General features: G+C 37.6%; 4 protein-coding genes across 5 annotated transcripts in view; 2 read left to right on the top strand and 2 right to left on the bottom strand.

Moving 5' to 3' along the window:
* Positions 1 to 154: 154 nt before the first annotated feature.
* RB195_016157 (uncharacterized protein) lies at positions 155 to 4,748 on the top strand (the record flags this gene model as incomplete). The annotated part of the gene is made up of 9 exons (XM_013444111.2): positions 155 to 280; positions 700 to 823; positions 2,108 to 2,232; positions 2,317 to 2,436; positions 2,902 to 3,031; positions 3,224 to 3,308; positions 3,375 to 3,474; positions 4,472 to 4,601; positions 4,657 to 4,748. The coding sequence occupies 9 exons, from the start codon at positions 155 to 157 to the stop codon at positions 4,746 to 4,748; spliced, it is 1,032 nt and encodes a 343-aa protein (XP_013299565.2).
* Positions 4,749 to 6,369: 1,621 nt separating this feature from the next.
* On the bottom strand, positions 6,370 to 15,631 carry RB195_016158 (uncharacterized protein; the record flags this gene model as incomplete). Its single annotated transcript, XM_064207188.1, has 10 exons — positions 6,370 to 6,498; positions 8,111 to 8,231; positions 8,312 to 8,391; positions 8,824 to 8,969; positions 11,327 to 11,463; positions 11,529 to 11,637; positions 11,734 to 11,812; positions 11,888 to 12,026; positions 12,109 to 12,245; positions 15,599 to 15,631. The coding sequence occupies 10 exons, from the start codon at positions 15,629 to 15,631 to the stop codon at positions 6,370 to 6,372; spliced, it is 1,110 nt and encodes a 369-aa protein (XP_064063069.1).
* A 6,277-nt stretch (positions 15,632 to 21,908) lies between these two features.
* Positions 21,909 to 22,717, top strand: RB195_016159 (uncharacterized protein; the record flags this gene model as incomplete). The annotated part of the gene is made up of 3 exons (XM_064207189.1): positions 21,909 to 21,968; positions 22,383 to 22,434; positions 22,611 to 22,717. 3 exons carry the CDS (start codon positions 21,909 to 21,911, stop codon positions 22,715 to 22,717), a joined length of 219 nt encoding a protein of 72 aa, XP_064063070.1.
* A 902-nt stretch (positions 22,718 to 23,619) lies between these two features.
* RB195_016160 (uncharacterized protein) overlaps positions 23,620 to 24,288 on the bottom strand; it is a gene marked incomplete at both ends in the record, with an annotated part of 47,296 nt that continues 46,627 nt past the window's right edge. For both annotated transcript variants that reach the window (XM_064207191.1, XM_064207190.1), the window contains one exon: positions 23,620 to 23,776. In XM_064207191.1, the coding sequence (XP_064063071.1) occupies positions 23,620 to 23,776 (157 nt within the window). The remainder of the gene's footprint in view (positions 23,777 to 24,288) is intronic.

The following is a 24,288-nucleotide window of genomic DNA, read 5'->3' on the forward strand; positions in this document are numbered from 1 at the left end:
ATAGGTACACAGAACAGCTGCAATGTGATCGAATGAAGGAGTGGGCAGAGCGTTGTCTGCCGCACTCTTGGGCGGTACAAGTGGTTATGCCACTAAAATAACCATAACAGCGAACGGTACTTTATACCACGTCCTTTATTTATCATCGGAGTCGATGATAACAAGCACCACCACTACAAATCTGGGCTTGTTCCTAGCTTGCGTGTTTTATTTCGCAGTAAAATTCCCTCAATCATCGGCAAGTAGCGATGGAGCTAAACTGGATGAGATTCCCGTCATGGTTAGCTCGTTTCGTGTTTTGGATTTATATTTTATTTTTAATAGGACAGTGCTCGTGACGGAGGTCAAATGAGACTTTACCTCTAAATTTGACCTATCAAAAATAGAATTGCTGGTGTTAATCTTTGTCGCCATCGCCGAGTTGAATTCTATCATTCCGATCGATTTCTTTTTTCGTCCTAAGGACCTCTGAGGGTACTAGAAGGAAGCTTTGCAGCCTTTTAACGCCGAATATTCTCTTTCTCTAGCAATCCATATCAAATGCCGCCCGCATTAGTTATCGTATCGAATTGCAGATGCACATCGTTTGTCAGCCGTGCGCGTTTTTCCACAACGCTACTGCGCGATTCCCTTTTACACTTTCCATTTGTTTGTCGAGTTTTTGGATTTAACCATCCTCTCAAACTCTTACGATTACAGATGTCTTCAAAACCAATTGTTATCGACACTCTAAAACCGTCCAACAATGAACTGCGATCAATAGTTGAGGCAGCTCTGAAAACAAATTTCAAAAACGTGGAAGTGAACGTAACAACATGTCCCGGTACGTGATCTTTCTTTGAATTTCTTTCTTCTAATGAAGTAGTAGTAGAGCTGTTTTCGTAAGTATGTGTCCCCAGAATTTGGGGAAAATGTAGGGGTAAAGTGTCTTTGGGAGGGGGAGGGGAGCCTCAACCGCGTGCTTATTTCTGGAAGCTCTATCTTCCTTTTTCCTCATAGTAACTTTAGCTTACATCTCATGGATCCTTTAAGACTAATGGTTAGGTTTTAGAACCTCTAACGATTTAGTTATTCACTTCCAGAAATAATGAGGCGGTTGAGTGCCACTCTCTCTCCCACCCATTCCCCTTCTTTAACTGCACTTTACCTCAGAATTTTCTTTGTTAACGTTTTGACACCAATAATTAAGAGCCTATCGAAGAATATTTATTTGTTTTCTTTTCAAAAAACAAAAGAAAAAAAAAACGGTTTGCAAAAGTCTGGGCACCAACATTTCACTTGTGTCTCTGCTCTTCTTACTTAATCTCGGATATGGCCATTTGAAATGTTTTTAAGCGTTAAAATAGTTGTGTATGTGGATTGATTGTAAACAAATGTCAGGAAGTAAAGGGATTAGTATCGGAATTCTTCCGCTATTTTTACTTAATTGCTTTTTTATAAGTCCTTTATCACCTGCAAACATTGAACCTTTATTACTGAGTTTGTCCTCCCTTATCAACTAATTGCTTACGTGATGATTTCATATAATATCGTGCTACAAGGAGGAGTAAATTTGTGGTACCAGTCTATTCATGGCGCGTTTAGAAACTGATATATGTTAACATAACTTTTCTCTTCTCTTTTCTTCTTCCTATGAATGAGGCGATGTCTGAATTTTAAGGTTGCAATTTTTGAATGTAAAGGAGCTGCTACATTTTCTCCTATTGGTGTATAATTCTTCATCGTTAGGGGCGTTTATGGATATCGATTCCTACGATTTGCCACCATTAGCGAAACAGTAGCGATGGTCACTGATTGCGATGACGACGTCTCTTTGCGTCGTCATCGTCATCGACGACGCATCGCTTTCGTAGAGCGACGTTACTTTGCACAGCCAACCTCCTCGTCGTCAGCAACGGCGATGAGGAGAAAACGAAAAAAACGTTATGTGACAGTGCTCCTACAGTAACTGTAAGATTTCCATTACGTTCGGAATTTGGCTACATTCTTCCTATATTTCGTTATTCTATTTGAACAAAAAGAGGTGTTTTGGGAAAGATTTTCTGAATTCTGCTCTCCACTGCATCTACATTGCAAACACTTTCGGAATCAGCCCACATATTAATAGATCTCTCGTCTGCTCCTTTCTCAATGACATCAAATGGATTTGGACGTAAACTAGTGATCGCTGAAGTAGGTGGTCCAGGGAATCTCTTTCCAACACTCCATAAAGAAAAGGAATTTGATCTTCAGGTGAGTTCGCGGATAGAGTTTAAAATACATTGAGTTCGCTTTTTTTGTTTCTCAGTGTATTTCAGGTTTTTTTTTCTTTTTCAGCAAATTTGTAAAGACTGTAACGCGCCGTCCTCGTTTGTTTTCGGTCCAGGAGCAGGTCCTTGGCAGGTTGTTGGGAAAAACTGCGAGATGGTCGCTGACGCTAATTTTGCTTCATCAAAGGTATGACGAGAAATTCATCACTTATGAATATTGGATAATAAAATATGCTTAAAGAATAAATCTTCGATAATGCAGTTTGAATTACTTACTTAGTGTTTTATGTTTTGATTGTGCACTCAACCGCGCTCTTCGTTCTCGAGGCTCTATCTTCTTTTTTCCTAGTAGCTTTAGCGTGAATGTCATAGATCCTCTGAGATTAATGTTTAGGCTTTAGGGCTCCGAGTAACTTATTCATTTCCACAATTAAGTGCGCGGTTGCCTTCCTAACCATACTTCACTCGAGATGTCTTTCATGACTGATATCCTTTCCTCTAATTAAACTAAGTGAATCTCTAAATATATTAAGTAATATTGCAAGTAAATCGCATCACTGTAATCAATATAGTTAATACAGAAGGAGACCATAGAGGGTTCTTCCATCCGTCTTCTGTTTGCCGTATCTTGCTACCTTTACATTTTTTGCAGATTGCCACGAAGGTGGCATCAATAGAGGAAGGCCAATCGAAGCCGTACAAGGTGGATGTCATCAATTCTCCAAAGTTTAGCCTGATGGCGAACTTAGCAGTGTCAGGCGAACCTGGTCCTGCAGAAGTTGGTTAGCTTTTTTGAATGTTTTTTTTTTCAAACATCTCTTTGTGTACAGTTTTTTTTTTGTGCTCAACAGATCAAAGAACCATGATTGTGCCTAGCAAAAGCTTTTGTTTGTTTTCTGTCGTTTTTGACTGAGAGACAGAGCTTTTTTCTCTACCGTCTCGTACTGCTTCATCCAATATCACGTCACATTTAGTTCATGTGAAATGCTCGGTGCGCACAGGACAGGACAACTTTCCAGAAACAATAAGAAAAGGTCTCGCCAAACACTACGGCGAGAAGTGAGTGGTTTAAAGGAAAACAAAATGCATTCAACTTTTCAATGGTAGATTTAACCTATTTCGCAGGTGTGTATCACTTTGTGGGATATTTTTGTTACGTGAAGGTGAAGCAAAACTTCATGTGATGCCTGATTTTCCTGGATGTCCGTTCAAGGCAGAGGAGGATGTAAGTGTTTCTCTTTGCATGCTTTCTGTTTTCTTTGTTGTTATTATTGTTGTTTATTGTTTTCTGCTCCGCTTGCAATGCCAAATAACCACGGTGGAAAGGAATTTTGTGTGGAGATATTATATTCTATATTATATTAATACTCTTCCGTGATCTTTTTTTTTCTCCTCTACTCGATCAAAATCTGGCACTTGATCGTGCTAGAGGTTTATTCCAGCTTTATATTTTACTTTATTTTCGTTTGACAATTACAATAATAGTAGGTTCACAGATGAGAACTTCAGTGCATGCACGGAAACCGGTTCTCACACCAACTTTACTGCGAAAGAAAACACGCAAGCTAGGAAAAAGCCCAGATTTGTAATGGTGGTGCTTGTTATCATCGACTCCGATGATAAACAAAGGACGTGGTATAAAGTAGCGTTCGCTGTTATGGTTATTTTAGTGGTATAACCACTTGTACCGCCCAAGAGTGCGGCAGACAACGCTCTGCCCACTCCTTCATTCGATCACATTGCTTGCAACTATTCTGTCTACCTATATTCATACAATAAATACATTCCACAGAACCATGGTCTCGGTCTATTCAATTAGAGTAATAAAAATCCTAAGTCACTAGTCACCAACTTTACTTGTATGTCTTTTTTTAACCATATCAGGTTCTATAACTTTCGAATGGTCAAAAGGAGGATATCACTAAAGTGACGATGTTGGGGAACTCTGTGGTTCGATAGAGTCCAGGTTGTAGATTACAAGTTTGAGCGCATGGATACGTTCAATTCCCTCAAATCGTCTTATGAAAAAAGAGTTTGGAAACCACCCTAGCTCCTACGAGCTCCTACGTGAGAACACCGAACACGCACCGCATCCACGAGCGAGCGAACGAGGATCAACGAGGTTTCCTCATCACCCTACTCAAGTAAAACCGACAAGCCCCCACCTCCTCAAATTTGCAAAAGTTTGTTGTTGATTTTGCTTCTAATAGTGCTTTTTCAAGGTAAACAAGTGGCTACGGTTTTTCACGATGAAAGCTCCATTGGTTTGCGCCTCTGTGTTCCATTCATATGATCCCGGTCACAAATTCAGAATGGAGCACACTCATTGCTACTCAGATCACGGCGATGGCGGTACGATTTTCTTAATTCGTGCCGTTCCAGGTTGTAGTTTTTTTTTCCTGTCCAGGTCACTATCATTACGACACTACACCTGATACGGTTGTCTACGAGGGTTGGTTCACGGCTGCGGAGAAAATCTATCGAATCGATGAAATTTGAAAGCTGCACTGAAGGTTTCGATACGGCATCAGAATGGCGATATTCCGAATTTATTGCTCGGAAATGACAGTGAGGAATTCCATAAGTGATTGCTTCCTAAGGAATGAGATATCATCCACCTTTTTTTAAAATCAGTTCTTGCCAAGTTACAGTTACAGTTAGCTGTGATATAATCAGTTGTGATTAAAATTCAGTATATTTAACGTAATGTGCTATCTATATGGGTTGTTTTAACGATGAATTATTTGTTTCTACCGTGTTAAATAGAAGTAACTAGGGCTGTATTTAACGAAATTTTGCATGAGATTTGAATAATTTAAGCACGACATATGCAATGGATGTGACTTGATCGACTTTAAATTACAATTAATGAGGGGCCAGTTATGTCTGCTTGTGATTGTAATGTTCGTAAGTTCAATAATTATATGGATCCCGATTTTTCTTATTAGATTGTTTTTGATTGTTGAGCCTAGCGTCTACTTTGTTCATCAGTTGAGTGATATGATTCTTTTAACAAATAACCGCATGGATGTCCCTCGCTTTGTCTGAAATGAAATTTTTTTATTTGCTTATTTGAAAACACGCATAGGTATGCCACAAAGCAAAAAAAGAGAAACAAAAAACAGTAGAGCTCGCTGGAATTTCCCCAAAGCTTTAGTTTTATACAGAAACTTTAATATCGATGATATTGGTAACATCGATGCTGATCTGTGTTCCAAACCTTGGAGTTCTATTTTGTGGCTGCGACGACGTTCATCATTTTGTGACGTTACTATTTGGCAGTAGCTTACGGGTTTTGAGGGGAATAGGCCTCAGTCTTCATCCATGAACCTACCATAAATCGCCAGTCTGCTTCACTTCCAATTACTGGATTCGCTCCCACCACTGAACCTACCATTGCTCGCGAATCCACTAATTGGAGGTGTAGCACAAATGATCGTACTGTTGTCTTCACATCAGAACAATTTTTGTAATTCTCTTTCTTAGTGGACCCTTTTCTCAGGTTGTATGGAGACTTCTCCATCTCCTTCGAATCCGCCATAATTTGAATTCTTTTATCACCTGATCAAATCGTAATCCAGGAGCACGATGACCTCCCACACCCTTCCGCTGAAATAGCCTTCAGCCACCAATCAAAAGGTGTTGGTCTGGTCTTACCATTATTTCTGGCCATTCGTACAAATTGCTTGGCCTGTTCTTGATCCGTAGCTTTTAAACCCACCTGAATCCACCTTACCTCGTTATTTGGGACCGCGGTAGATCAGAACCGAACCAAACATTTTCAATTTTGATATAAGTGCTTGAGTTAGTTAGTCAGTTACACGACGATATTGATGTTGGTCCTACAACTACATAAAATATGTACAAGATACGGTAACATCTGCTCGTGTGGAGACTATGTACAGATCTACAAATATGCGATCCCAATATTTGACATTCCGACCCGAATAAACCATCCAATATTTGAATAATTTATTACAAATGCCTAGTGACAAAAAAAAGTGTCAAACGGAAAATGATTAGACACGAGTCATGAGAGATTGTGCTGATACAGTAATAAATAGAATACAGAAAATTCGAAGAAAAAAAAAGAATGGAGATGAATTCATGTGAAAATAAATTATTGCTGTAGGCAATGTGTTCCACAGAAACGTCCACTACGTTCAACCATAGCATCGATGAGATTGTTCACGAAATCGAATCCAGTTTTAAGTTGAGTGGCAGCGGTACCAGTAGTATCAGCGAAAACCTAAAATCAGGCGTTTCGTAGCGGTTTCAGTTGCTATTTTGTATTCGGTCGGGTTACGGTAGTAGTGATCTATTGACTATCCTGAATGGTACATACTCACTCTTCTATAATACTCATAATTTTCTATTATGTACCTCGTCGTATCTAGGATATTCTCCATTAATTATTCAGGAATCCATTAATCCTGGTCTATTAAGAACTCAATAATGATCAATGAACTATTGATTTAAGTTTCAGATGGATTCAGTTCAATGATTTGTTACAAAACGCAATTTATCCTAGGATATTTTCCGATAATTCTGGTCCCTCGCTTACTCCCCGCTCCACACAATCCGTGGATAGATAGCACCGGCTAGGGGAACCGTGTGTTCGGTACAGTACACTGGTGGTCTAGCCTTGACCGACGAGTATGACGTAAATGATCTTTGTGATTCTATCTCCAATCGCTATATTGGATTTGAAGATTGTGTGCCAGAAAAATCTCGCTATGCCTGTCACTTAACAGTTTTTCTACGGATATATCCGTTTGTGGATTTCATTTAGAATGGAATGTACCTCCACGATACTTACATGATTGAGAAACTTCTAGAAGTGTATTCACTTGGAATTTCGCACCTGTTCGTTATTAAACAGGAGCAAAAACTTTTGTTTTGCTCTTTAGTTTTACTTTTCTTCACATACCTGAGCGAATATTTTTTTTTATTATTTGTTATTTTCATTAATATGTTTGAGAGAAGGAATTTTTGAGAATTTTCCTGGTTAGAGATTATTATTTCCCCCTGAATACATGATTTCCCCATGATTTCCTCGCAAAACATTGAAAAGAGGTAGTTATTATGAAATGATATCTAGAAAATCTCTTTTTTTTCTGATAAATATGGTTTTACTTTTGTTCGCATACCTTAGGAAATATCTTTTTTTTATTATTCGTTATTTTCATTAATATGTTTGAGGAAAGAATTTTTGAGAATTTTCCTACTAGAGATTATTATTTTTCCCATGAATACAGTTAGATTTCGTCGAGAAACATTGAAAAGAGGTAATTATTATGATAGTATGTATATCCAGAAAATCTCTTTTTTTTTGACGAGTGCTATTACTGACGGGTCTGTCAAAAAAAAAGAGATTTTCTGGATATGCTATCATAATAACTACCTCTTCTCAATGTTTCTCGAGGAAATCTCAACTGTATTCAATGTGGAAAATAAAATTCTCAAAAATTCTTCCCCCAAGCATATTAATGAAAATAAGGAATAATAACAAAAAGATATTTTTTCTAGTAGAAACATGTATCATATTGGGTGAAGCAAAAATGCGTCTTGATCCTAGATAATTCCACTAGAAAGGTGGACCTTTTCCTGGTTTTGTTAGCTTCTTATAAATATTTAAAAGGAGGAGTATTTAAGCTCTTTTTTTGAAATTTTGTTTATTTCAGTTATAATTTTTATTCGTATGCTTGAGGAAATATTTTTATCGTATTGATTCACCACTTTCTTCGATATAACTGAGCAAAACTATTTCTGGAAATTCTCCTAGAAATCTCCCAGGAAATCTTCCAGGAAAATTTCCGTGTAATCATTTCTGCTAGGTGTAATTAAAGACTTAATCAAACCTTTCTACATCCAACATTCAACATCGCTTCCATGCCAAGATTTTGTCCAGCTGGTTTCTTCTTAATACAAGTCGATAGGGCTGAGTCAATAACGGTGACCCAATCGTTTACTGGTGTTACCCTAAAAATTGAAGAGTGAAAAAAAATAATGTGGGGGAAAATCTCACCATAAACCATGTAAAACGACTTGAAAATTCTCACATTTGTTTCTTGATGCTGGATACACAAATATCAACCTTGTTAGATGAACCGATAGCGATTCCACCACGTCCTCCAAGGAGCTAAAAATTCTCATTAATTTCCGATTGATTAAGGGAAGTGAGCGGATTTTGTATGGGCGTTAGTCGCGGATGTGAGTTGACTATAAACGTTTAGTAATATTCGACAAACTATTGAAGGATTGAAAAAAAAACTTTGGATCAGGATTTGCTTGCAAAGGTATCAAAAAGTGAAAAAAAATAAAACCTAAAAAATCCTTGAACCAACGCAGGATGCCAACTTATGTTTCAAGAATTTTCTAGGGGTCCCACGATGTGGTTCAGTAAAAAATTCAGGGTTAAACGAAGCCGCATACATCCCCGCAGATTTCCTCTTGTTTCGTTTTTTTGGCATTTACGAAAATCATATTTTTCTAGAATCAATTAGTAAGTTTCTGATGGTTCCCCGACGACCTTCTTTTTTATATATTTTTCCAGAAATTATAAAATATATACATCATTGAAAACTCCGGAAATCGAGTTGATTCTCTTCTTGAGCTCATCCCGAGCATCGTTAATACATTGGCAGGTGGCGATTCTCGACTGAGGAATCGTCTTCGCGCACGATCCGACGGCGACACGTGAGTCACATGAGGCGAGGACTGAAAAACGATTGAGATGAGCTTCATTTTTAACTTCTTTAAGGAAACATTTTTAATAGTGGTATTTATTTTAGTTCTTTTAAAATAATTTCGGTTGGGTGTGGCGCAGTCGCAGTCTTTTTTTTTTACTTATTTTGACCTAGAATAATTTGACTCATTTCATTCATCCACTTCTTAATCAATTTTGATCAAAATTCAAAGAATAGGCATTGATCAGAAGATTTCCATTCTGATAGTGTTTGAAGAGAATTGTTGATGTTATTTTTAGGATCTAAGAAAGTGGTTGTTAAGAAGAACTGATCTACCGCTTGATCACCATTGATCGTTAACCTATCAGTCGATAGGGATAGTCGGTAGAACTTGTGATGTTCAATCAATCGCTGCGGATTTTGAGAGTGTTCATCGTTTTTCGGGATATAAACTCCTATGATTCATTTTTTTTCCAAGTAACGCAAGTGTTCGTGGTTCATGCAATTTTTGCTATAATTTTGTTAAGGAATTTGCTTTTTAAAAGTACTTCCATGCCCTAAAATGGACTAATTGTGAGGTGCAAAGTTCACTTTTTTCGAATTTTTTATTCAGACTTTTTCGGATTTTTTTTTGAGGATCGTGGGTTGAGTTGCCACTGCTGCTGCTGTTATTATTAATAAATAAAAGATAAAGTCACTAGCGTATGAGGTTTTGGAGCGTGTCTTGGGCTATACAATGACTTGCGAGGATTAGCCGATGATCAAGTCAGTGTTTTTGCCCTTCCGGACAAGTCTGATACCAATTTATCGACCCCGGAGGGATGAAAGGCTTGGTTTGCACCACTTTGCACTTCGAACCATCGAACGTGTGGCTAGAACGGACCTCTAACCGACTGCGCCACACCCGGCACTATTATTATTATTATTATTATTATTATTATTATTATTATTATTATTATTGTTATTATTACGTCGCGCTTAAAAGTTTCGATGGAGACTACCAAAACCCTCTTTTTTGAAAAATTCGCCCTTCCCACGCCTACACGTAAAGTAAAATAGGTGAGTGAAATCGATGTGACCTCAACACATTATCAATGCTGCAAAAAATCGTGCAATCTGCACAATCGGAACGAAAATTATCGAAATTTTCCGTTCTATTTATACTGCTGCCACTCAGTGATCAATCGGTTAGCAAAAGTGAGGTCAATACATATGGGGGTGCCCTGATTTGATCCATATTGGTGACTGGATGGCCTTTGCGGCGGCGTAGTTCCACGTTATTGACCAGATCCATCGAAAAGTTCACCAGAACTGGTTTCGAGTTGTGTGGACAACGTGCAGTGTTAACTAGATTTTTCTTCGTGAAATGATTGATTTAAGATTTTTTCGCATAAAAGGTGAAATTAAAAGAGAAAAAATTCCTGAGAGGGTCCTTTTCGTGAATATTTTCCCTTAGTTCCCCAAGTGATCAACGGGACATGCTGATCTAATCAATCCATCACTTTTCACCAGAACTGGGAGGAACGAGGGGTGGTGGTGAATTTTCAAAATTTGTTGCCTTACATTATTTATTATTATTATTATTATTATTATTATTATTATTATTATTATTATTATTATTATTATTATTATTATTATTATTATTATTATATATGTCGTAAGTTCGACTTTCTCTGTATCTGGACTCGTAGAGAATAAAGTTCGATAACAATTTTGGTTCTGCTCAAGAAATGGTACACAATTCTACTATTATATTACTATATATATTATATTATATCATACTATTATATTACTATTACATATATATTTACTAATTATTATATATATGTAATAATTCATTGTTTATTATTATGAAGAAAATTTTCCGAAAAAAAAAACTAAATTAAAAGCTTTTATGAAGAGAAAAATATTCAAAGGATTGTTTTCTGATGTGCTCCAGATTTCTCTCAAATAACTTCAAATTTAGAATGAAACGTATTTTTTGGTGTAAATCTAATTGGTATCGATGATAAAATTGATGAAAATGCTCGAATCTCCCTCAGATTCATGTGCCCTGGAATTCCGTCCGGATAACTCCGTCCATACTTTCGGATTTTTCGAGTGATCTCATTCCCCTCGTCCTTCCGCCCAGGTAAATCTAAGTTTATTCAATGGTAAAATCGATGAAAACCCCAGAATCTCCCTCAAATTCATGTGATCCTTGAAATCCCATGGTTAAGTCCGTCCATACTTTCAAATTTCTCAATGGATCTCATCTCCCTCTCTCTCCCTCCCCCTCCTCCTACTCCTACTCCTCCTCCTCCTTCTCCTCTTCCTCTTCCTCATTCTCCCCAACTTAATAGTTTTCGCAGGCGAACATTCCAGAAAGAAAACAGCGATCTCACCAACCTTTGCAGTGTTCGCTAAGATATCCGACGAACGGATTATGTAGACATTTGTTGGTGTTCGCCGCTCGAGCTGGTTTTCGTTCACCACAGAAAGCGAGACGAGAATGAATAAGGATATGGTCGGATAGATAGGAAATCCTGTAAACGATATATGTCTTCGTGATTGGGAAGAAAAATATTCCATTCGTTTCTGATCTACTCACACTGAGTCTCTATAGGTGAACGAGCCCTCTTCGATATCAGGAATTTCCGGCACACCGGCAAAATTGGGGATTTTTCGCTGAAGGCAGTGATTAGCCTCACGAGCAATTGCTGTAATAGGGATCGGTTACGGTAATTACTGTAGTAAATTCACGGATTATTTTTCCTGAAGAAACACAAACGGAAATTATGAAAGCGTAAACTTACCCTTAGTAATCTCTGTTCGGATACATTTCTGGTCTTCAGCCGGTGTCGATTTTAGTGCTTTAAGAGCTCCAGAAGCGAACTGTAGTACGGTAGATTCATATTTTTTTTAAAATAAAGAATTTGAAATTTTTAGAAAGAGGAGAAAAAAACTAACAGTTCTACAAATAGTACAATCCCTAAGAGGTCCATGTCGATCCCATGCAACCTGATTCAGATCATTTTGATTGAGCACACAACGATCGTTCTTATTACCCTCTTCGATCGATGGCGAGAAACAGGCCAGAGCTGCTTTTCTGGAAGAACGCTTTATAGAGGAATTTTCTGGGATTTCTCGAAGCCTGATATCCTCATTTGGGAAAAAAAACGAGCACAAACCTGCCGTGTTCTCGGATTTCATTCTCGTAAAGCTCATAATTCTGATCCAGGCCCTGTTTCATACATTGCAGATATTGACCGAATGTATCACGGATTCCGGCCGATGTGCTACAGTCCTGAGCTAGAACGGCTCCTACCTATAATTAAATCGCCTATAAAAAATAATCAATATTCCATCGAGTTCAATAATTCACCACGGGCTGTGTTTATAATGTTTTCTATTATGTCTTGTATTCTGTTTTATATTATGTTTATTTTATTCATTTTGTTTTCATGTTTTATATTATGCTTTTTTTTATAATGGTCAGGTGAAACCTTGTAGTCATCTTTTAGTCTTTTTTCATTGTTTTGCTGTGCTTATTTTTTATTTCAACTATATTTTGTTATCAAATCTTTTTTAAATTAAAAATTACGCTCATTTGAAAGGGAATACACCCTCTACAGATAAGATTTTAATGGAATCTATGAGTCGAATGACATTAGACCATGTTCCCCGCATTAATTTTAAATCTTATTTTTGAAAAGCCTTTAAAAATTTGAACCGCGATGCATATAAGGTATCTTTTAAGAGATATTTTAGGTGATATATTATTGTATTACGTAAATCTACAAAGAGTCGTGTCTATTCTCTTCTGAAAGTGTCCGAACATTTAAGTTTTTCCCTTTTTCGCTCTTCCTTCTTTTTTTCTTCTTCTTTCTTTTTTTATATTTAAGGCCTTCAAACAAGCAGAAATAATTCAGTTAAGGGGAACGTTAACCTTTCAGTCATCTGTTATTGTTTTCTTAGGAACCCCTTTTGAAAAATATTGTTAAAATGCTGTTAGAGAAGACTGCGTGAGCAAGTTTGAATGAGACTGATCCTTTTATAATTTAGAGACACAAAATTCTAAAATTTAGGCAACAATTTCAAGCGTAAAGTTCTTCAGTTACATATCATATTTTCGAAAATTCCGCTTTTCTCACAGAAATTTCCCAGCAACTTTCATTGTCAATTTTACCGTCCCGAGCAGAAATGGAATGTGACTTAGTGTGATTTCGTTTCAGGACAAATGAACACGCATCAAATGATTTAGGGGGCCGAAAAGCGTTGGCTGATCGAGCGGCCAAAAATGTCAATTCTTTTTTTTTCGAGTTTTTTTTTAGTGATTAGACGAATTAGTTGAGTGAAATTGATTAAATGATCAACTTATCCAAAATTTGATAGTGATGAAATGTGATAGTGATGAAATGGGATTTTAACGTTAATGTTGACTGTAATCCATTCCGTTCAGTATTTTCACATTGAAAATTTTAGAAAAATGTTTTCTACTATCCCAAGAATTCCTGGCTACATTTCTTTTTTTTTCATATTTTAATGTTTGAATGTTAATCGAATTAGTGTGCGTAGTTTTTCTGCCTTAAAGGTATCACCTCACGAATCTGAGGTGGTACGGATTTCAGGTGGAGTGTTCGTATACGGGATCGTAGATTATGGAGAGGGGGTGATTCCGTCCATTTCTTCCTAATTGCCGTAAAAAACGGCCCGGAGGATGCGGTGCGTGCACACGGCTGGCGCGCTCCAATCGAACTCGTTGTAGAAAATAGTGCGCCGGATCGCTCGAAGCCGAATCTGCCGGGCCGTTTTTTTTTACGGTAATTAGGAAGAAATGGACGGAATCACCCACCTCTCCATAGTCTACGATCCGGTATACGTATAATACTCCACAGGAAATCCGTACCACCTCAGATTCGTGGGGTGATGCCTTTAAGCTCTGGAGCCACTCGACATCCACTGTCGGCGCCGGTCGATTTGACTGCCGCCTTCATCATTCAAAGTACAAGGAACAGTGTGTTGTGAAGGTGTGCTTCGGGAACTTTGGACATTTCATTTCTTCGTCTCAACTACAACTATTGATTGGACAAAAGCGAAAGATGACAGTGATGGAAAAAAGGAGAAATGGACTTCTTCGCCTAGAAACTTTCGCTCAAAGTTGTCGCTATTTCCTTGTAGGTGAAGTTAAAAACGAGAATTTGCGGTTTTAACGACGGAATCTTGTAGTATTACATTTTTTCCCGCAATCTTCAATAAAAGTTCCATTCCAGAAAAAAAAACTCTTTGTCCTACACAACTAGAATTAAAACTAATAGTTCTGTTCTCTCCGGAAAACAACAAAATGATGGTTCTCCCGGAGAGTAAAGAATGAGCTGTAGCTCAAGAAAATTTTTGAAAAAAAAATCCCATTTTCTTTTCGAAAAATAATTATGTTTGTGACATGAGTTCATGCACTGGAAAAGCTTCCCATTCCTGAATGAATGAACCAAATCTCACTGGATTTTCTGTATACTCCACGAACTGGATCAAGGTACACGGGAACTCGTTCTCCTTGCGAAGGAAAAAATCGAGAAAGTTGAAAATTTTCACTCTCTATGCATTGAGGACCGACTTGAGCGCTCAACAGCTCAACGGTGTTTCAAATTTTGCTTCAAATAAAATATGGCCACCGTTTGCCTGCTTGGATGATCGTGGTTGACTGAAAATGACGGGCAAAGCGGGTGCATTTTAGTGCTGGCCACAAAAATTGGACGAATTGCGTCAGATGCGTTGCGGTCGCCCAGCAAAACATGGACACCGGACCCGGAAATAAATTTTTACGGAAAATAAATTTTATTATAATAACATTAGTACTATTATATATTATATTATATGTGTATTATTGTAATTATTAATTTTTTTCAATATAAGAATTCATATTAATGAATTTTTTGTTGATAAATTTTAGTTCCACAATAAAATCTCTTTTTTCTTAGCTGATATATACTTATTTTAGAAAAATATTTATATTGTGTTTAAAGAGAGCTTCTTTGTTTTACATTGCCGAAAATTACGCCTTTTCCAATCTTTTCACTAAGAAAAAAAAACTGCTGATGACTAGTTTATAGAAATTCTTCCAGATATATCGGCGACAGTGCATTTTTTTGCTGTTGTCGACACTGTTTCCCTTTAAAGGCATCACTCCACGAATCGAAGAAACGAAGGTGGAACGGATTTTAGTTGGAGTATTCGTATACGGGATCGTAGATTATGGATGGGAGGATGATTCCGTCTATTTCTTCCTTAATACCGTAAAAAAACGGCCCAGAAGATACGGCTTCGAGCGCCCCAGCGCTCCATTTTCTACAACGAGTTCGATTGGAGCGCGCCAGCCTTGTGCACGCGCCGCATCTTCCGGACCGTTTTTTTACGGCAATTAGGAAGAAATGGACGGAATCACCCCCCTCTCCATAATCTACGAGATCCCGTATACGAATACTCCACCTGAAATCCGCACCACCTCAGATTCGTGGGGTGATGCCTTTAATTATTATCTTTTGATTCTTTAGAATGTTGCCTAAGCAATAATTTTTCTATGTAGCGCATACAAATCCAGTTTTTCTTGCACGTTTCTTTCTTTCTTGTTTTCAACTGCAAAGTACACTTTTAACTTGTTTGTAAAAGGAATGCGAGACTTACGAGAAGTGCCGAGAGAGCGGCGATGCGCATCATCTGAAAATTCGATTTTTAGGCGATTTTCTAACAGTATGACGACCCGATAAGAACACGAAAATATCGTTGAAAATTCAACAAAACGAAATAGGGAAAACTACAATGAAATAGGAGTAAAATTGAAGAAAAAATTTCAACGTTAGTGGCTATCGAAAAACTCCTTTATTTATCCGATGATCTACTCATCTACCGACATTTTCTTGGAATACTATTTTTCTTGGTATAATTTCTATTAGAGAAAATTTTGAAAAATAAAACAACTCGATTGCAGCGACATGGAAAAAAAGTCCTCCATTTTTTTAAGAGTTAATCAAAGAAAGCATTGAAAAGCGAGAGTCGAACTTTTTAATGAAAATACGACTATTTTCTCGTGTCGCTAGAACAATAATTATTGATTTTTATAATTTTTTTCTTGAATTTACGTTGGAATTTAGGAAGATGACGACTAGACTACAAAGGATGGATTGGTACCGCTTAGAAATTTACAGAGAGCGATAATTTGAGAACAAAAATAAAATAACTTTCCATTCCAGTGTAAAATTAGAAAATGAACGTTTCTAACTTAAAAATTTAGCCGGAGCACTGGAAACTGGTGTTCAGTTCAACTATGCAGTTATTTAAAAAAAAACGTTCAGTGTCGGAAAATCACTCAAATTTTGCGTGTACATCGCAACAATTCTTTACTTCGGAAAGAAAAATCTGTCTTCTCCCTCTCTCCTTAGCACACTATTCCTTGATATTTTTATTTGAATGGTTTATTGAGAGAAGAGAGGTGAAATCTACGATTTTTGGTAACGAATTAGTTTTCCGAGACCTAGACACAACTAGTGTGGATAGATGGGACCAAGAGAAAAAAAAAGAAAAGAAAAAGAAGAGAGACTGATAGGCTGATTGCTGGTTGATGACTGGATTCTGAACATGAGAGCTACAGCAGCTGCAGATAACTGGTTCCCGGCGGTGGTGGTGGCGGTGTTGGTGGTGGCGGTGGTGGTTCAGAGAGAAAGCTGTCCATGTATACTGCCCAGAGAATCAATCCACGGGAGAACAGCAGTAACTACCGCCACTGAATAATTACGGTAGAATTACCTATTTAGAGTTAGTAGATATTCCTTTTAATGAACGAACGAGTGTCGTAGACGTCGTAAACGAGTTTAAGCAAATGGACCGAAACGATGGTGCGCGGGAATCGCGCGAGAATCACCGCCGTGACGTTGATGACCTAAAATCGACGACGACGGACGGACGGACGGACGGAGTGTGGTGGTGGTGGTGGTGGTAGCGATGAGATGAGATGAGTGAGTGGGTGGTTATGGTGTAGGTGGAGACAACGGATATGCTGATCAAGGCCATATATCACCAAAGTAGATTGACTAGATCGTTTTCGTCAAGTTTAGAAAATCACGAAGTGTGTTCCTGAAAAGAATTATACCACGTACGATACCGTACCACAAAAAAAGTTGTTGCAAAAAGTTGTTTCTGTGGCTGCGAACAACAAGAAACGGAATGTTGCGTCCCAGGAAATGTTACCAAATTTCCTTTACTTTATTGCAGTTATGCACAAAACGGTGAATGTTGATATGATTTATACAGTACATATTTATGGCTCTGACCATAAAAACCATACCGTAGATCTACTCCATTTCACCCCTTAAGGTGGATGTTTTCAAGTGATCTGGAGAAAAAAAAGGAGAAAAAAAGAGAGAAAAACAAGAAAAATCTTGTTAAGGAAATGTAAAGGAAAGGAAGAAAAGGAATGCACCGAAAAACACCCCTAACGACTGCGATTATAGATTGAAATTGTTTCTTTTCTTCAGAGTTTATGCAGAGAAAGATATTTTTCCTCTATTTTCTTTTCTTCTATTTCTTTTTCGTTCAGTTTTCATCTGAATAAAAGAGAAATTTCTAACGGATAGGAGAAATAGTGGCGTTCGTTCGTTCTGATCTTCAACTCAAAGTTTGTTTTCAAAGTTTAAGCTTAATCAAACCCCATCGTCACGTCCATTGGATCCACTTTATGGACGTTTTTAAATCGCAGCTGTACACGTTCCGCTCTGCAACTTACGCTGGCCGATATGTCAACAAATTTCGAGTGAGGGGGAAATTTGCAAAAAGTTGTTCCTATGACTAGGAACATGTTCCAGGACTGGTCTTTCTCAGATTTTTCGCTGAAAAAAACGTGTAAACTAAACAAATTCGTAGCAAGAAACGTTGCTATGAATATTTCGTACAACTGCCGGAGATATTCTTTTTCAAATATTTACAAATGGTGTTAATTTCTTTTTCTTCTGCTATAATATCATTCGTGTAGTAGTCCATATATCGAGTTTTTTTTTTTTTGGAAAATAAATGAAATGTTGCGTCCCAGGAAACGTTACCAAATTTCATTTACTTTATTGTAGTTATGTACAAAAAAGTAAATGTTGGTATGACTTACATATACAGTATATACAGTACATTATACATTATACAGTACATACTTACAGCTTTGACCATAAAAAACCAGTTATCACGCTATGGTTGTCATTTCTAGCTCAATCTACTCGCTTTCTCTTCCACACATCCCTTGCACAGATCTTCATTTGTGAATGGATCCAAACAATCCTCTATTTGCATCGCAGAATTACAGTAAGAAGGAGATTCCTAATATACCGTAGCAGAGGGAAGGCATGGAAATTCAAAAAACCTTCTCTTGGATACCGATGGCAAAATATTTTCAGTGCCTTGAAGCATTTACGAGGAATGGAAATCAATAATCGCTCGAGTACTGAAATCGAATAGGGGAAGAACCTGGGCAGAATCCCTATCCCATTGACCGTCTGACCGGACCATGACGAGGTTTTCTGCGTTGCTCGATCCAAAAGGAGTAGGCGTAGAGCAGGAACCGAAACAGAAGCTCACCGATCCATTGATTGATCTGATCATCTAGTCTTTGTAACAATAATTCACCACGATAAACTACATACTGGTGAACCCAACGGTGTTTTTTTTAATCGGTTCTGAGTCGATAAAGCGGTAATATTTACTTACTACATATTTACTATTACTATTACTATTTATTTACTTGTCTGGAAGAATAAAAACACCGGATTTATACATAATCTCGCCCTCGCAAGTCATTTTATAGATTCCAGAAGCTTTCAGGAATCACTGCGATTAAGTCGGACGTGCTTAGAGAATACCAAAAGCGATCAACAATCCTCAAAAATTCTGTCCATTTTTTTCTTTGACAAACTCTAGGACTTACTTAACTTGATGATTCCTCGCAAATTTCACCTAATTTGCCAATAATTTAAATAATAGTCGATCACAGGTGTACAATTATGGATATGATGAGAAAATGACATTTGTGTAAACAGTGTTTCAGTGTAATCCTTAAAATTAATGGCTATTTCTTCATTATAACGGAAACGATACGACGACGGTCATATATCTTCAAACTACACTGTAGTGTGGAACCGTACCCGAATAAAAACTGGAAATTAGTGAAACAGGTCCCATGATGAACGTTAGTCTTTATAAAGAGGCAGAATATATGGCAGATAGCAGAACGAGATGTCATCGAGTCACGAAGGATCAGGAATCTGCTTGAAGCATGTCCATGAGAACCTGGAAGGGGAGATTTCCTTTCGGAGGGCATTGGACCCGGGAAAGAAAAGAGCGTGAGGACGGCTCAACTCCTGTAGTCCATCGCACAGATATTTTTCCCCATGATTTTTGTCTGAGGTAACAGTGAACCTCGTTCCAATTAACATGTAGCTTTTATCGAGCGACGAAATGTATGACATTGATCAGTTTTTTCTGGCGATACGCCTGCGCATTCGGCTTCAATATAGAACCGTTTCAGGTTTATGAACCTTGGGTCTAGCCTACATTGGCTTGGGGAAGTTAGCCGATATGTCAAATCAGTGTTTTTATGGCCCCGGCCAATTCTGGTACAAATTTGCCAACCTCGGAATTATGAACGGCTTAGATGGCACGAAGTCGGTCCCGAACCATCGATCGATCGTGCAGTCTCAGTGGAACACCTTAGCAACTACGCTATACCCGTCACAATTTAATTTCTACTGTCGTCTCAGAATTACGAAACTTATTTTAGTATTAATAATTCCTACGGATTTTCTTTGTCTGCGTATCGAGAATAATAATTGGAGAATAGGTTTAAAAAATGAAAATCTTAAAAATTTTAACGAAACTCTACTTCAAATAAAAAAATAAATAGAATTAAATAAAATAAATAAAATATCAAATAAAATAAAAATAATATAGTCCTCAAATTTTTAAAAAAATTTAAAACAAAAATACTTCCAACTCTACTTCAAGTCTACTGCAGATTGGTCTTTTGAATCCGGTTCAATAAATAATAAATTTATATGAGAAATAAAAATAAAGAAGTCCTGGACATAGTGTAGACAGAACACAAGCTATAAAAATAGATTAGTTTTTTTTTTTGAAAAGAAATGTATATTCCATCTTTTTCTATAAGAAAGTTCAGCAGCTATGCGCTAGAGTTCTTAGCCTCTTTTCTCCTTCTTTCTTACGAAAAGAAAATTTAAAAATAAATAAATAATCGTTAAAAATCAATAACAATACCGTTACAGTATTCGAACAGTCAATGAAAAAACGTCAATGGAAAGTGGATTTAAGAAAGACAAATTTATAAACATTTCAGGACGACTGTTGATTTGATTTGCTTGTTTCAGTCTGAAAATTTTGTTCTGGGAGAATAGGACTCTTATAAATATAAATCTGAATATAAATCTGAATCTGAATATAAATCATAAAAAAATGAATCATTCATCAAGAAGTTCGAATGTTCAGATTGACTAAATTTGATGGACGACACATTTCATCCGGATAAAGGAAATCAATGCAAATCAAATCAAAAAAAGAACCTTCGATCGAGAAGTTCAAATGTTCAGATTGACTAGATCTTTGATGGAGGACACTTTTATCCCAGATAGACAGAGAGAAAAGTGTGAGATGAACAAAGAAAAAAATTCATGGGAACCAGTCAGGTGGGGCGTTTAAGAACTGAACCTCGGCGACCGCCTTAAAATACCGAGGACACGCAGTGACGCGAGTGTACGCCCTAAAAATCGAAATCATCGAAACATATCCGGTTTCTCAAACAACTTTCACTGTAAAATGACCGCCGTCACATCGTATCGTTCTCGTATCATCGTATACTAAGTCACTTTTATTCTTCTATTTCTATTTTTTTCCAATTAACAAATCAATAAGGTATCTTAAGTTTCACGGAATTTTCTAAGAGGTTTTTTTCACTTTTTATCAGTTTAACTGTGTTTATGGGACGACGAAACAGCAAAATAGCAATGTTTCCTCTTTGGGGACCAAGAATTTACATCAGCGCTCCGTATCTGTGAAAAAAAACGTAGTCATCCAATAATTTTACGAGTGTATTTCTTGGATAAGGCCACTGATGCGGAAAACAACCAACAAGTGTGGTGACATTGACAACTTGAGAAACGACTCGTCCCGGAAACTAGTTCCCGAGGTGATGAATCAGTGCAAAACTGCAGAATTTGGTGGAAGAAGACCTAGAAGGGGAAAACGTGAGCCAACGAGATAATCGCGTTAATTTTTTCCCTTCTCGAAAAACAGAATTTCGCAGAACTCAATGCGGTTTCCGGTGAACGATTCTTCACTTTCCGGCTGGAAAATTAACTTTGCCTTACTTTTTTCTTTACAATAATTTTTTTTAAAATAAAACAAAAATAATTTTTTTCAAATAATAATAAAATAATAAATAATTTTAAGAAATTTAAATTAAAAATTTTCTGGAAAATTGGTTTTCTACGCAACATTTACGTCTAACTTTCCATAGCATTATAGAGAAATATTGCCTTAGGGCGTTTCCTAGCAGACCTGGCTGAGACGCAACATGAGCTACAGCAGTACCAGTAAGGATTTGTGAGATAAAAAGGTAAACGAGTAAAAAGAAAGTTGAAATGATCAGAGTATTCCGCTCTGACGCAAAGTGGAAGAGGGAATTCCGACGTTCAGCCACACGTCATCGATCGTAGATCAACGATGACGTCGAATCTGGCAAGGAAAGTCGAATTAGATAAGCCGAACACCTAATGTGCGCTTCAAAAAGATCCTGAAAATTTTCGCAACGACAATTTTGTGGGTTCCCCGTGATGGATGCTTGCTATCGTTTAATGGTAAAATTCTGAAAGAAGAGATACAGATCTGGATTCTTCCAACGCATTGACCGCTGCGATCGCTCTTGCACTCTTTTCCCGCGCATCGGAAAATGATCGTCGTTTTTGATCTCTTGGAATACGACCACTCGTTGGCCATATTGTTCTCGATGGTAGTATTTTCCTACTTTTACTTTTTTTTCTACTTTTTACTTTTTTCGTGTCCTTTTTAAGTCTTTTTCATGTCTTACTTTGTTATATATTAGAATCGCAACGATCGCTACTACAACAGGAAAAAATAATTAAATAAAAGGGTTTACCTTCTCTTCAAAACCTCTCACTATCCTATTTTGCAGCTCACCTGGTCTACATTTCAACTATGTCCAGCATAAAAAGCTTTTAACTTGAACCTGTGGATCCTTTTTGAAATTTTCCTATCATCTTCACCATGTTTTCATCATTTAATTTATTTTTATCACTTTTTAAAGACAATTTATCCTGTTATTTAGCGCCAACCCATCTACAGAACGACTATGGGTCGCGTCTTTACGGATTCATGTCCTAAACTTTCTCGCGCCACCATGTAGCGGATAAGAAGCATTGACGGAAGTGAGTGTTTGACCTCGGCCAACCTCAAGGGTCAGTTAATTTCATTTTTGAAAGTTGCTCCATCGATTGGTACTTGTTGGGCCTCGTCCCACTGCTCCTAAACCGACTAACACTCGTGTTTCCGCTATTTGGCATCAGTAAATTCATCCGTGGAAAGATCCTGGCCCGATTTCGAAGCTTCAAGGTCCACCAACATCTGGGTTCAGTACTTGACAAAAGAAATGCTTGTGGTGCTGAACAACAGCAGAGAGGTCGTCGCCTGAAATCTTCAGGATGCACCGCACAGGATGCTCGGCCGCATTCTGCTCGTTGATCTCAAGTCGAAAGTGATCTAAAGTCGAAGTTAGATTGATCGCTTGATTGGTCCATAGCCGTCATCGCAGAGAATTCAGTTACCACTGCGGGTAGATTTTTCGCCTTTCAACTCCATTCTGACCATGGAACAAAATATTCCTAACTTCTGACCGATCAATCGAGCGATGTTGATGATAATCAATATTTGCGGGAATCACACTAAAACGGTTTTATAAATATAAATATAAATAGAGTGTTTTCATGTAGATCATCATTCATCTACTAATAATTACTGGTTGTTTGAGTATAGCATCTCATTTCCAAGCTCTTCATCTCTCTTTAATGTAATTCTTAGGTACCTCTATTCAACGAATCCACTCCAAAAATTAAAAATTAAATCGAATAAACAATTCCCAATTGTTTTCTCGTGTATTATTTCGAAAAAAATCCTTTCGCGTAGTTCTCTGAGAAAAAAAGAAGAGGATTAATACAAAATAAGACCCTTCAGCTTTATCAACTGATTACTTGAAATAAGTTGTATGAAAAATGCATGTGAATAAACATTGAAATAACGAAAATGTGAAAATTTTACAAAAGCGAAGTTGGATTGTACTTGAAAATGCAGACGAATGCGCCTGCGACACAACTCTGGAAGTTTGTGCTCTCAAAATCCTAAGGATTTTAATCGTGAATACTCTTCTAATATAATCCATAATACCAGCACAAATTTTCCGCCGTTTATGAGCATTTTTTGAAAAATGTGAGAACGATACAAAAAAGAGAGGTTCGAATACAACGATTCCATGACGGGAAGAGATCAAGACAACGAAAGTTGTGAATTTCTGTGAAACAGCTTCATGAATGCTTTGAGTTACGGGGCTGAGAGTAGCAAGAAATTGTCCACAACTTCTTTTGTCCACCTCATTGTCGAGTAACTCGGTTAGCAAGACGACCTTTTGGCCGATCCCATGGTTGCGGCGTAGGAGATGACGGTTCTCGTCGCCATTCATCCTCATCGCTTTCATCCTCCTCCATATCTTCGGCCGCAGTGAGCCGTGCAGCTATTCGACGTCGCTTCCTAAATTTAAACTATAAAGTTAGAGTTTAGGTGTCCGGCGTCAATCAATCCCTTGGGATGCGCCCCCACGTTCATTTCATTTCAATTCAGAATCGTTTGAGGTTTACGAACGTGTATCTGGCCTATACAATGACTTGCGGTGGCTAGCCGATGTGTCAAGACAGTGTTTTTATCCTCCCAGACAGGTCTGGTACCAATTTATCGACCCCGGAGGGATGAAAGGCTTGGTGAGCACTTGGGCGGATTCGAACCTCCGATCGATTGTGCAGGAAGCGGAACCTCTAACCGCTACACTACACCCATATAATTGCGTTTTATCGTAAGGAATCTTCAGCGATTTTCGTGCTGTGTAAGATCCAATATAGATATTTCGGAGCATCCGCGTGACCCATCAGTGGGTCACAGATCCGTAAGAGCAGTAAGCCTTTTATTGGATATCTAACATATCAGTTCTTAGATCTTCCCCATTTTCCTTATCATTTTTTTAAGTAGCGTCCGCAGTTAGTTGGAGT

This window comes from Necator americanus, chromosome V (genome assembly GCF_031761385.1).
Source record: "Necator americanus strain Aroian chromosome V, whole genome shotgun sequence".
Classification (NCBI taxonomy): domain Eukaryota; kingdom Metazoa; phylum Nematoda; class Chromadorea; order Rhabditida; family Ancylostomatidae; genus Necator; species Necator americanus.